The 12,991-nt window shown below is 54.5% G+C and overlaps 1 protein-coding gene across 1 annotated transcript; it reads left to right on the top strand.

The window, feature by feature from the left end:
• The first annotated feature begins 3,817 nt into the window (after nucleotides 1-3,817).
• On the top strand, nucleotides 3,818-12,832 carry LOC120393559 (osteoclast-associated immunoglobulin-like receptor). Its single transcript, XM_039518186.1, has 6 exons — nucleotides 3,818-3,848; nucleotides 5,334-5,618; nucleotides 6,159-6,396; nucleotides 7,139-7,194; nucleotides 12,578-12,707; nucleotides 12,802-12,832. The coding sequence occupies exons 1-6, from the start codon at nucleotides 3,818-3,820 to the stop codon at nucleotides 12,830-12,832; spliced, it is 771 nt and encodes a 256-aa protein (XP_039374120.1).
• Nucleotides 12,833-12,991: the final 159 nt, after the last annotated feature.

The raw sequence follows: 12,991 nt of genomic DNA, 5'->3' as shown, positions 1-12,991 counted from the left end.
GACTCCAGACTGCTCCCGGTCAGTCGTGAATCCTCAGGAAGTGGGGAAGTCGACCGCGGGTGCCGCGTTAACACTAGCGCACGGAGCCGTTAATCGCACCTCGCTACGAAGGACCGTGACTCTCGGCAATGTGCGTGAAATAGCGGAAGGGCTTTGCGCAATGGGATTCCCTAACTGCGGCGCGGCGATAGAGGGAACGCAGGTTCCAATTTTTGCCCTGGACCATCTTGCGACGGACACATCAGTAGGAAGGGGGACTTCTCCAGGGTGTTGCAGGCATCTGTGGGTCACCGTGGGTGTTTCACTGACCCCAGCGCAGGGTGCTCTGGGAAGGAGCATGACGCTCACAGCGTCAGGAACACCGGCCTGGACAGAAAGCTGGAAGCAGGGACTTTCTTTCCACACCAGAAGATTCCAGTGGGGGGTGTTGAAATGCCCAGAGTGATCCTGGGAGACCCGGCGTAGCCCTTACTCCCAGGGCTCATGGAACCTGACACGAACCCTGGACAGCAGCAAGGAGCCCTTCAAACCCAGGCTGAGCTGGTGCAGCACGACCGCGGGGGGAACCAACCCGACCCAGCCTGGAACTGCGCCAGCCGGGCCGGGTACCGGGAGCGGGGACTCACCATAGAACCAGCCCTGGAAACAGGCTCGTGGTGCCCAAGGAGCCACCCCGGGAGCTGGGCCTGGTTGGTTGGGATGGGGGCAGTGACTCCTGGCGCATGGGCCCAGACACTGGGGGGGGGGGCAACCCCACCCTTCCCTCACCACCTGACCCCCAGCTCCTCTGATACCTCCTGCCCTGCAGGTCGCTGCACGGAAGCTGCTGGGGGCATCCCAGGGGTGGGGGCAGGATCTGGGGGACCTGGCTGTGGAGTTGGGCCCAGCTGGGTGCCTGAGTCCTGGGGCAATAACCCCCCCCTTCTTGGGCCGCATGACGTCCCCCTGGCAATAGGAGTGAGCATTACCCAGAATTCCCTCTGCTCTTTCTTCCCTTCCCCCCACTGGGGCTCAGGGGACCCCTGCCCACCCCCCAATAGATGTCCTGCTGCATCTGGCTGGGCCCTGGGCACCGCCAGGACGTGGGGGGCAGCGGGTAACATACCAGCCTTCATCAGCGCGCCCTGCTTGGCTGGGTTTGGCAGAAGCCAAGACAGCCAGGGACTGAAACTAGAAATATAGCCTAACTCTGAGGTCCTACTGTAATTATGCAAAGCATGAGCCATTAATGGTGTTTTAGCATGTTGAGGTCTCCTATTGACTAGGACAATTGGCTGTAGATGGCTCTGTTTTCCTGCGAGCCTCCACTGCCTACCTGATACTGGAATCCATCTTTAACCTGGTGCTTTTCCATTTAGAAGGAGGGGTGGGAACCCAGAGAGACGAAGGATTCCCGCCTTGGGCCAAAGCTATAAAAGGGGGTGGAACCGAACAAAGGGGGCGGCCAGTCATGAGAAATCCCCTAGTTACCACTGGAGCTGGAGCTAACCAGGCTGTACCAGGGGAAAGGATCGGGCCCAGACTAGGAAGGAGTCTAGTCTGTGAAAGAAGCTTATTGGAACATCTCTGAGGGTGAGATTTACCTGTATTCAGTTTCTTAATGTATTAGGCTTAGACTTGCGGGTTTTGTTTTATTTTGTTTGGTAACTTACTTTGTTCTCTCTGTTATTTCTTGAAACCACTTAAATCCTCCTTTTTTATACTTAATAAAATCACTTTTGTTTATTAATTAACCCAGAGTAAGTGATTAATACCTGGGGGAGCAAACAGCTGTTCATATCTCTCTATCCGTGTTATAGAGGGAGAACAATTTATGAGTTTATCCTGTATAAGCTTTATACAGATTAAAATGGATTTATTTGGGGTTTGGATCCCATTGGGAGCTGGGTGTCTGGGTGCTGGTGATAGGTGACCTCTGAGCAGTTCTTGGTTAAAGTCTGTAGCTTTGAGGGCATGGACGATACCTGGGTCTGTGTATGCAGCTGGCTAGCGTGTCTGGCTCAACAAGGCAGGGGTCTGGAGTCCCAAGCTGGCAGGGAAAATGGGCTCAGAGGTAGTCTCAGCACATCAGATGACAGTCTCAAGGGGGTCTCTGTGACTGAACCCGTCAATGGCTATTAGCCAGGATGGGCAGGGATGGTGTCCCTAGCCTCTGTTTGCCAGAAGCTGGGAATGGGTGACAGGGGATGGATCACTGGATGATTCCCTGTTCTGTTCATTCCCTCTGGGGAACCTGGCATTGACCATTGTTGGAAGACAGGATACCGGGCTAGATGGACCTTTGGTCTGACCCAGTGTGGCCGTCCTTATGGTCTTATTAGGCTTGTAGCAGTGATGGAATAAACTTCTGGCTTGTTAAGTCTCTGGTTGTTTCCAAATAACTGGAAGGTCCTCAGGCCCTTGGTTAGATGCTCCTATTAGTATAAGTTCATAGTCCAGAGGTGTGAGCAGGAAAGAGGCAAAATGGAGATGTCTCCAGGGCCTTTTATTGCTTCTGCCAAGTGAAGGGAAACCCATCGTTCTCCCATGGAAAATTACAGGGAACAACATGGTGTTTGGAGTCACATGTTTTGTGGCAGCAAGTGCTGGGAGGAGATGCGGGGACGCAGCGCGCTCAGGGGAGGAGGTGGAGGTGAGGTGAGCTGGGGCGGGGCGTTTGGCTGCCGGTGCGTGCAGAGCACCCACCAATTTTTCCTGCCCCAGAGCACCCACACAGTTGGTGCCTATGGGATCAATGCTACATTCACCCCTTCTCCTCTCTCTGTCCCTCTAGGTAGTCTGGGGTGTGGGGCAGAGGGGTGGCCATGTCAACTGAGGGCAGCCAGGGGCTTCCTTCCCTTGGAAAGCAATCGGAGATGGTGGCCATGACTAGTGGGGGGGCTGTGAGGGGGGACAGGCTAGGGAGTCAGGCAGGAGTGGGGGGCTCAGGCCAGGGGGGTGGGAATGACCCTGCTTCACAATGTATCTGCCGCTCGTCTCCCTCCTGCTCTGGGGGCCGGGGACAAAGGTTCCCAGGGAGCTGGTGAGCAGGGGGGTCGGGGCCTTGGGAGACAAGGGGGCTGATTGAAGGAGGCTCATTGGGACCCTTTTGCCGGGCAGTTGATGCATCTTTAATGCAGCCCCGGCCCAGCCCAGCACTGTGTGCGAGCACCGGAGGGCGACACTTAGTACAGCTTTGAAACTTCACCATGCCAAAGAAAAATGCTGCTTTTAGCCATCTTAATTTAAATGAAACAAGCACAGAAACAGTTTCCTTCCCTTGTCAAATCTTCCTTTTTATACTTCCCTTTTATGTTTTGAACAGTTTATGTTTAACACAGAACTGTTCTGTATTTGGTGTGTTTTAAGTTATCTTTGCTGCCGTCTGATTGCTCACTTCCAGTTCCAAGTGAGGGGTGTGGTTGGTTGGTCAGTTCGTAACTCTGAGGTTCTACTGCAGTGGTCAGTGGAAGATTGAAGACAAGACCCTGTGGTCTCCTGGCTCCCAGCCCGATGCACGTTCCCGAATGCTGCAGGGTGCACAGAGGGTTACCTCTCCCCCCTCCCCACAGAGGCATAGACAAGCTGGGAGCTGCATGATGCGTGGCCAGGCTGATGGGCCCAGGGTTTCCTGGGTTTTGCAGGGACCTCTGCTTGCTTTGCCTGCCCTAGATTTCGCCTGCAGATTAGAGACAAGGTGTGATGGACACAGGAAGAGACGACACATCATCAGCTTCCTGTAGCTGGAGCCACCAGCTGAGTTCCTTATTTGGGGGTCAGTGGAGTTTGGCTTCAGGGTGTCAGTGGTAGTGATGAGGAGCCCCTCGCTGCCCCCATCATGGCATTTGTTCTCACCGTCCTCCTCCTCGGTGAGTATCGGATAAAACTAGAGCATGTGCCCATAGAGGAGATCGGAGACCAGGGCATGCGCCCATGGGGGAGATCAGAGCCCAGGGCATGTGCCCATGGGGTGGGCGGGTGGGGGTGGGATCAGAGCCCAGGGTGTAATATTGTCACTGTGGGATCTGGTCCCTAATGTCCCATCTCCTTTCCAGGCTGCTGGCTGGCCGGGCAGAGCGGGGTGTCCAGACGTGAGTATCTGTGGGGCAGGGGAAACTTTAGTGTTCAGGACGGGAAGGGGGAAAGCGATTTCCAGCCTATTCATACCCTGAACCTTCAGGCTTCACAGGAGCCCCTGGGCAGGAGCTTAGCACCCTCTTTGCCCCCCACCCCCTCGCCCTGGGTCCTGCCCCCAGGGAGCGCGGGGCTGATCCTCGGCATCTCCCCTGCTGAGCCCCCTCTCTGGCCGGGCTCACTGAGGCCCCTGCAGGCAGGTTCCCTGGGCCCTGGGGCACAGTGCAGCCTTAGGGCTTAACCCCTTCCTGCCCGCGCTGTAGCTGGGGGACAGGAGGCGGCTGGGTTATGTGGGTGGCCAGCAGCAGCCTGGGGGTGTTCGCTGCCTTTCCACACTGTGCGGGCAGGAAGGGACAAGCTGCTTCCAGCCATGGGGGAGAGGGGGAGAGATGAGCTCTGCAAAGACACGGGCCAGGTCCTCCCTTCCCCACAACTCCTCCTCGGTGACTGGAAGCAGCTCCCGTCCCTTCCCTCCCACATAGGCCCGAGAGGCTGCTGCTAGCCACACTCTGGTGTGAACCCTGGCAGAAATCTGGGTGGGGGGTGGCATGTGGCCCTGTGTCTCACCGCCCTCACACGTTGCTTCGGGAAGACATGGCACCAGGTATCAGGAGAGGTGGGTCCGTCCCCGAGGGCCCAGCCAGGCATGGAGGGTTCAGAGCCCTGGGCAGGGAGGTTCGGGTTGGTCAGTCACCAGCCCACCCGTGTGAGAGAGGGGTATGGGAGTGTGTGTGTGTGTGTGTAACTTCTTCCTGTAGGGGGGATAGGGGTGTGTGTGTGTCACCCCTCTCCATGTGAACGCTAAAGCCTTAAAGATAAATAAAAAGAATCCAGCTACAAAGAATTTATTTTAAACACAGGCTCAGTCAACTCGATGTTAATTTGAATGTTTGTACTGCGTAGTTCTGGCTGGTGGCCGTTGAACTCATTTGAATACAAGTAATTTTACCAGGTGTCCCATATTCAGCATAGGGAAATATGGTCACCCTTGTGGTGGGCTGAGATCAGAGCCCAGCCCTGCCCCCAGTGCAGTCAGGGGTGACTCCGGATTGATCCCGTGCGCCTGAGATCAGAACCCGGCCCACAGGTTCCCTGTGGATGCAGTGAGGTGTCTGTTAGCCCTGGCGCTGTCCCTGTAGCCGGGCGCTAAGGGCAGGTTACAGACACACGGGGAGGGGTTTCTGTCTCCCCATCTCACTCCTGTTTGTGTGTGAACGCAGAGCTCCCCGCGCCCGGACCCTCCATCTCCGTCAGCCCCAGCAGGGTGATTGCCCCGGGGGGAGCCGTCACCATCCGCTGTCAGTGTCGGTGTGAGGCCAGGAGGTTATTTCTGTATAAAGATGGAACTGAAATCCAGGAGCTGGATGCTGCTGGGGACGGAGGCGAATTTATCATCCCCAGCGCCAGACGGGAAGACGGAGGGGTCTACAGGTGCCGATCTCGTTCCACATTGGAGCCGCCCAACTGGTCAGATCCCAGTGACATTGTGCGGATCATTGTAGTAGGTGAGGGGCCCGGCTCGGTGTCCTCGCTCCCAGCCCCATGCCCAGCCAGACCATTATGGGGGTCTCTGGGCAGATGGGACATGCCTTGGGGTGTCACTTAACCTGCCTTTGCCTCCATTTCCCCTTGTATAAATGGGACATAATCATCCCTCCTGCACCTTGTGTCTGGTTGGATCGTCAGGACTTGGCTTTAGGGCCGGGGCTTTTACTCAGCACGTTTGTGCAACACCCAGGACCTCTGACTCCCAGCCCTCTCCCAATCTAACCACTAGACCCCACTCCCCTCCCAGGGTCAGGGAAAGAACCCAGGCGTCCTGACTCCCAGCATGTGGGGCCCCATTAGATAGATAGACGGGTGTGGCGGGGTGCTCTAGATATTAGGCAGCTTCTGATGTAGCTCCCAGGAATCTCTGGGATGTCGGAGAGGTTCCTCTGGCTGGGTTTTCTCCCAGGGGCTCCGTCTCTGGGACTGTCCGGTGAGGATGGGGCGCAGTGACTGTGCCGGGCTCTGTCTCACGGCCTGTCTCCTTCTCACTGCAGAGCCCAGCTACCCCAAACCCTCCATCTCCCTGCGCCCCAGTGGGGGGGTCTCTCTGGGGGGAGCCGTGACCGTCCGGTGTTGGGGTCGGCACCAGAACATGAGGTTCCTTCTGTACAAAGATGGAAACCCGACCGTGCTGCAGGACGTGGAGCCGGCTGGGGACCTGGCTGAGTTTCCCATTCGCAACGTGAGCCGGAGAGACGCAGGGAGCTACAGCTGCTATTATCACGACAAATGGTACCCGTTATCCTGGTCACATCCCAGCGACCCCGTGGAGCTGGTGGTAGCAGGTGAGGGGCCTGGCTCAGTATCCCCGTTCCCAGCCCCACACCCTGCCAGACCCTCAGGAGCAGGGGCATGTGAAAGGGGGGCAAGCAGGCACAGGGCCCCCCCAAATCAGTGGGGCCGGAGCTCAGAACTCCTCCGGGGAGCAGAGCCAGCTCCTCGGGCTGCGGGGGGCACACAAAGTGCCCCTCCAAAAGCAGCCACATTTTTATTCCTGTGCACGCCCCTGATCAGGGGTCTCTGCCCCAATGGGATGCTCAGAGCCAGGATCTGCCCTGAGCCCTGGGCCCAGCAGAGGGGATGCCTGGCTGGGGGCAGGGACAGACACACTAGAGGGTTCCCAGCAAGGGGGGAGCAGCAGCTGCTGGAGGTTTGGGGCTCAGGGAGGGGGGATCCCTGCCCTGAGGGGGAGCTGCAGAGCAGGGACCTTTCCCAGGGGGATGCTGCCCTTCCTTCCCCTGCTCTGGGGACACACAGAGGAGTCGGGGCCCAGGGGCTGCCCAGCCGGCTCCGGCTCCAGCGCTGAATTCACTCCCCACCAGCCCGGACAATTAAAGCCAAAAGAAACGCCAGGTCGTGGGCTGACCAGTGTCACTGTTTCAGCAGCTTCCTCCCCTGGGCCTGGGTTCTCGGTTCCCTCCCTCCCCCGTCCCAGCAGAAGCTCATTTTAATCCCACCAAGTGAACTGACCCAGCTGGGCCCCAGAAGCCGGATTCCTGCCCGCCCCCCCCATGGAGCTGGAGGGAGAAGGTGAGCGAGATAAATGGAACAATTCATCCCCCAGGGAACAGGGCTCCCCGCTCAGATGCTCACGGGGCCATTCGGGCCGTTTGGAGGGGGATGGTCCCTGCAGACAGAACTGGTGGGTTCAATTCTTCTAGATAGACAGATCCATGGGGACTGACAGCCATGGGTTGGTGGGAATGTGGGTCCTTGGGAACGTAGGGCGGTGGACAGATGGGAGCATGTCTGGTGAGGGATAGAAAGATGGACTAAGGTAGACTGTCCACAAGAAAACTGGATCCAGAATGACGGATCCCGTGTGGTTCCCAACCCCCACCGGTGATCTCAGAGCGAGTTTGGGCTGTCAGTATTAGCGCCTCCTGGTTTGATTCAGTGAGGGAAAGGGGGGACCCCACTCCCCAGCCACTAAAATCTCACTCCCCCCTTCCCAGGACTGACAGTGATGATTGATGCTGAGTCAGGGGTGGGGTGATCACTAAGTTGCTGTTTCATCCCCTCCCCCTGCCCCGACAGATGCTGGTTCTATTCCCGCAGGGGGAACTGACCCGACCCAGCGTGCAGCGGTGCCGGCTCCTGCCCTCCTGGGCAGTGCGGGGCCAGGTACCGGGGCTGGGGGCGAATCATAATTGAATCAGCCCTGGAAACACTCCCCCACCCCTCCCCCACTGCCAGTCCCCCAACTCCTCCAAAGCCTCCTGCCCTGTAGGTTGCTGCAAGAAAACTCATAGACTTTAAGGTCAGAAGGGACCATTATGATCATCTAGTCTGACCTCCTGCACAACGCAGGCCACAGAATCTCACCCACCCACTCCTGTAACAAACCCCTCACCTATGTCTGAGTTACTGAAGTCCTCAAATTGTGGTTTAAAGACCTCAAGCTGCAGAGAATCCTCCAGCAAGTGACCCGTGCCCCACGCTGCAGAGGAAGGCGAAGAACCTCCAGGGCCTCTGCCAATCTGCCCTGGAGGAAAATTCCTTCCCGACCCCAAATATGGCGATGAGCTAAACCCTGAGCATGTGGGCAAGACGCACCAGCCAGCACCCAGGAAAGAATTCTCTGTAGTAACTCAGATCCCATCCCATCACAGACCACTGGGCATACTTACCTGCTGATAATCAAAGATCAATTGCCAAATTAATTGCCAAGATTAGGCTATCCCATCATACCATCCCTTCCATAAACTTATCAAGCTTAGTCTTGAAGCCAGATATGTCTTTTGCCCCCACTGCTCCCCTTGGAAGGCTGTTCCAGAACTTCACTCCTCTAATGGTTAGAAACCATCTAATTTCAAGTTTAAACTTCCTAGTGTCCAGTTTATATCAATTTATTCTTGTGTCCACATTGGTACTGAGCTTAAATAATTCCTCTCCCTCCCTAATATTTATCCCTCTGATATATTTGTAGAGAGCAATCATATCCCCCCTCAACCTTCTTTTGGTTAGGCTAAACAAGCCAAGCTCTTTGAGTCTCCTTTCATAAGACAGGTTTTCCATTCCTCGGATCATCCTAGCAGCCCTTCTCTGAACCTGTTCCAGTTTGAATTCATCCTTCTTAAACATGGGAGACCAGAACTGCACATAATATTCCAGATGAGGTCTCAGCAGTGCCTTGTTCAATGGTACTAACACCTCCTTATCTCTACTGGAAATACCTCGCCTGATGCATCCCAAGACCTCATTAGCTTTTTTCACGGCCATATCACATTGGCGGCTCATAGTCATCCTGTGATCAACCAATACTCCGAGGTCCTTCTCCTCCTCTGCTATTTCCAATTGATGTGTCCCCAATTTATAACTAAAATTCTTGTTATTCATCCCTAAATGTATGACCTTGCACTTTTCACTATTACATTTCATCCTATTACCATTACTCCAGTTTACAAGGTCATCCAGATTATCCTGTAGGATATCCCGGTCCTTCTCTGTGTTAGCAACACCTCCCAGCTTTGTGTCATCTGCAAACTTTATTAGCACATTCCCACTTTTTGTGCCAAGGTCAATAATAAAAAGATTAAATAAGATTGGTCCCAAAACCGATCCCTGAGAAACTCCACTAGTAACCTCCCTCCAGCCGGACAGTTCACCTTTCAGTATGACCCATTGTAGTCTCCCCTTTAACCAGTTCCTTATCCACCTTTTGATTTTCATATTGATCCCCATCTTTTCCAATTTAGCTAATAATTCCCCATGTGGAACCATATCAAATGCCTTCCTGAAATCGAGGTAAATTAGATCCACTGCATTTCCTCTGTCTAAAAAATCTGTTACCTTCTCAAAGAAGGAGATCAGGTTGGTTTGGCACGATCTACCTTTTGTAAAACCATGTTGTATTTTGTCCCAATTACCATTGACCTCAATGTCCTTAACTACTTTCTCCTTCAAAATGTTTTCCAAGACCTTGCATACTAGAGATGTCAAACTAACAGGACTATAGTTACTCAGATCACTTTTTCCCCTTTCTTAAAAATAGGAACTATGTTAGCAATTCTTCAGTCGTATGGTACAACCCCTGAGTTTACTGATTCATTAAAAATTCTTGCTAATGGGCTTGCAATTTCATGTGCCAGTTCCTTTAATATTCTTGGATGAAGATTATCTGGGCCCCTCGATTTAGTCTCATTAAGCTGTTCGAGTTTGGCTTCTACCTTGGATGTGGTAATATCTACCTCCATATCCTCATTCCCGTTTGTCATCCTACCATTATCCCTAAGCTTCTCATTAACCTCATTAAAGACTGAGGCAAAGTATTTGTTTAGATATTGGGCCATGCCTAGATTATCCTTAACCTCCATTCCATCCTCAATGTTTAGCAGTCCTGTAACAGGCGGGTCCGGGGCTCAACCCTCTGAGGGGAGGAGGGGAGCCACACCGGCCCACTGGTCTCACAGGGGGTGCTCTGTCCTGTCCCTTTAAGGCGAGGTAAATGAAGACAGAGTCAGTTGGGGCTCAGTCCTTTTGCTGTCAGGCTGAGCTATAAGCAGTACTAACGGTCTGGCAAAGGCCCAGGCCCTCGGGATCAGGGGCTGAGCGACAAACAGTATAAGGGCAGGCCTCTTGTGGCAGGCTGCCAGTAGCAAACAGTACAGGGGCTCAGGCCTCTTGTAGCAGGCCGAGCCAGTAGCAAACAGTATAAGGGCTCAGGCCTCTTGTGGCAGGCTGAGCCAGTAGCAAACAGTATAAGGGCTCAGGCCTCTTGTGGCAGGCTGGGCCAGTAGGTAGAGGGGGACGGCTGCCACCCGTGAGTGGGGTGGCAGGGGGGACACAGGCCCACCCACTCCACTGTGTCCCGGCCCGGGGCCCTAGGCAGCGGTCGTCACCGCTGACGGTCAGTGGGGATCCTGACCGCAACACACTGACATGGGTTCAGTCTGGTCAGCAGCCTGACTGAGGTCAGCTGCCCCCGGGCCACTTCCACTATCCCCCTCTTGCCCTACCTGGTCCACGGCGTCTGGCCCCGGGAAGTCCCACTGCATGGGCTCGTCCCCGCCCGGGCTGGGAGGTAGGTCTGGTAGGCTCGTAGGAAAGTCCGGCCAAACCGGGGGCTCCTCGGGGTAACAGCACGACAGCTGGGGCGCTCCCCCGGGCTCCTCGTCGTAGGTGGCGCGGGGGAGCTCCGGCTGGTCTTCCCAGGAGCGAGGTAGGGTGCTCTCCGTCCAGTTCAGGCAGTCGCTCGGGGCTCCCGTGGTTCCTTCGGTAGGAGCTCCCTCAGGCAGGTCTGCTCTCTCCGGTGGCTGAGAGCTGACTGAGCTGGGAAGCCCGGCTTTTATTCTTCCGGGTCGCCGCCTGACCCTCTGAGGGGCGGGCTCACCATGCTGTAGCCCCGCCCCTTCCTGTGTCCGGGGCTCAACCCTCTCCGGGGAGGAGGGGAGCCACACCGGCCCGCTACAAGTCCCACTTCTTTTTTCTTTGTTTTCTTCTTATTTATCTGGCTATAGAACCTTTTACTATTGCTTTTAATTCCCTTTGCAAGGTCCAACTCTACATGGCTTTTGGCCTTTCTCGCTTTATCCCTACATGTTCTGACCTCAATAAGGTAGCTTTCCTTGCTAATCGCTCCCATCTTCCACTCCTTGTAGGCTTTCTGCTTTTTCTTAATCACCTCTCTGAGATGCTTGCTCATCCAGCTTGGTCTACAACTCCTGCCTATGATTTTTTCCCCTTTCTTGGGATGCAGGCTTCTGATAATTTCTGCAACTTTGACTTGAAGTAATTCCAGGCCTCCTCTGCCTTTAGATCCACAAGTTCTTCAGTCCAATCCACTTCCCTAACTAATTTCCTTAATTCTTTAAAGTTAGCCCTTTTGAAATAAAAAACCCTAGTCCCAGATCTATTTTTGTTTATCCTTCCATCTAGCTCGAACTGAATTAGCTCATGATCACTCGAACCAAGGTTGTCCTCTACAACCATTTCTTCTATGAGGTCCTCACTACTCACCAAAACCAAATCTAAAATGGCATCCCCTCTTGTTGGTTCTTCAACTACTTGGTGAAGGAATCCATCAGCTATCACATCCAGAAAAATCTGTGCCCTATTATTGTTACTAGCACTTGTCCTCCAGTCTATATCTGGGAAGTTCAAGTCTCCCATGATCACTCAATTCCCATTAGTGTTTACTTCATTAAAAACATTAAAGAGGTCTCTATCCATATCCAAATTGGATCCCGGTGGTCTGTAGCACACCCCAAGCACTATCTCAGGGGAGGCTCTAGTAGCTTTCTTTCCCAGTGTGATTTTTGCCCAGACAGACTCTGTCTTATCCATTCCATCACTTCTTATTTCTTTACAGTTAACCTCATCATTGATATACAACGCTACTCCACCACCTTTGCCTTTATTTCTGTCTTTCCTAAACAGCACAGACCCTTCAATGCCTGTACTCCGGTCATGACTACTATTCCACCATGTTTCTGTTATCGCTATAATATCCGGGTTCACTTCCTGCACCAATAACTCTAGTTCCTCCATTTTGTTACCTAGGCTCCTCGCATTAGTGTACAAACATCTTAATTCTTGCTGTTTGGCTTCACTGGCATTATCCGGTTAGGCCCAGACATTCTACCACCAGTATCACCTATTAGACTGGTATCTACACTACCCTTCCTCCTTATGTCCATTCTCCTGCCCATGGCTGTATCCTCTCTTACTTTGTTTTCTTCCCTCTCCATGTTAAATTCTGGCGTGGAGATTACCTGGACATCTCCCAACCATCTCCCCCAAATTCCTATGCCCCGGGGAGGCCCCAGAGCCGCAGCACCTGGGAGAGCCCTGGGGGGAGCTGGGCCAGACCTGCCAGGTGGGGGTATGGGGGTGGGGGCTCTGCTCCTGGGGCAGCGCCAGCTGCTGATTTCCCCGTCCGAGCCCCCGAGTGACTCTCCCCTTCCCCCCACAGCAGCCCCCCCAGGGCACCCGGATTTCACCTACGCCAACATCGCCCGCCTGGTGCTGAGCACCATGGTCCTGTTTGTCCTGGGGCTGATCCTGTCTGATGCCTATTACAGCCACCTGAGGGGAGCACCTAGGTGAGATGACCCCCCCCATGCCCCTTGCTCCCTCCAGGGGCTGGGCCCAGGGCGACACTGGCCCCTCTAACATGCTGTCTCTCTGCACCCCCAGGAGCCTGGATAACAGAAACATGGTGGAATAGAGAAGAGCCGCTTCCCCATGGGGGGCTGAGATGCCAGCACAAATTCCCTGCCCCCAAACACCCCTGCCTCAGAGAATCCCACCCCCCAGAGTGTTCCCGACCCAACTGCTGCACCCCAGGATTGAACCCCGACCTCTGGCCCCACAGGCACCAGTCACT

Source organism: Mauremys reevesii, unplaced genomic scaffold (genome assembly GCF_016161935.1).
Source record: "Mauremys reevesii isolate NIE-2019 unplaced genomic scaffold, ASM1616193v1 Contig23, whole genome shotgun sequence".
Taxonomy (NCBI): domain Eukaryota; kingdom Metazoa; phylum Chordata; order Testudines; family Geoemydidae; genus Mauremys; species Mauremys reevesii.
This window is presented reverse-complemented; position numbering and strand designations above follow the sequence as displayed.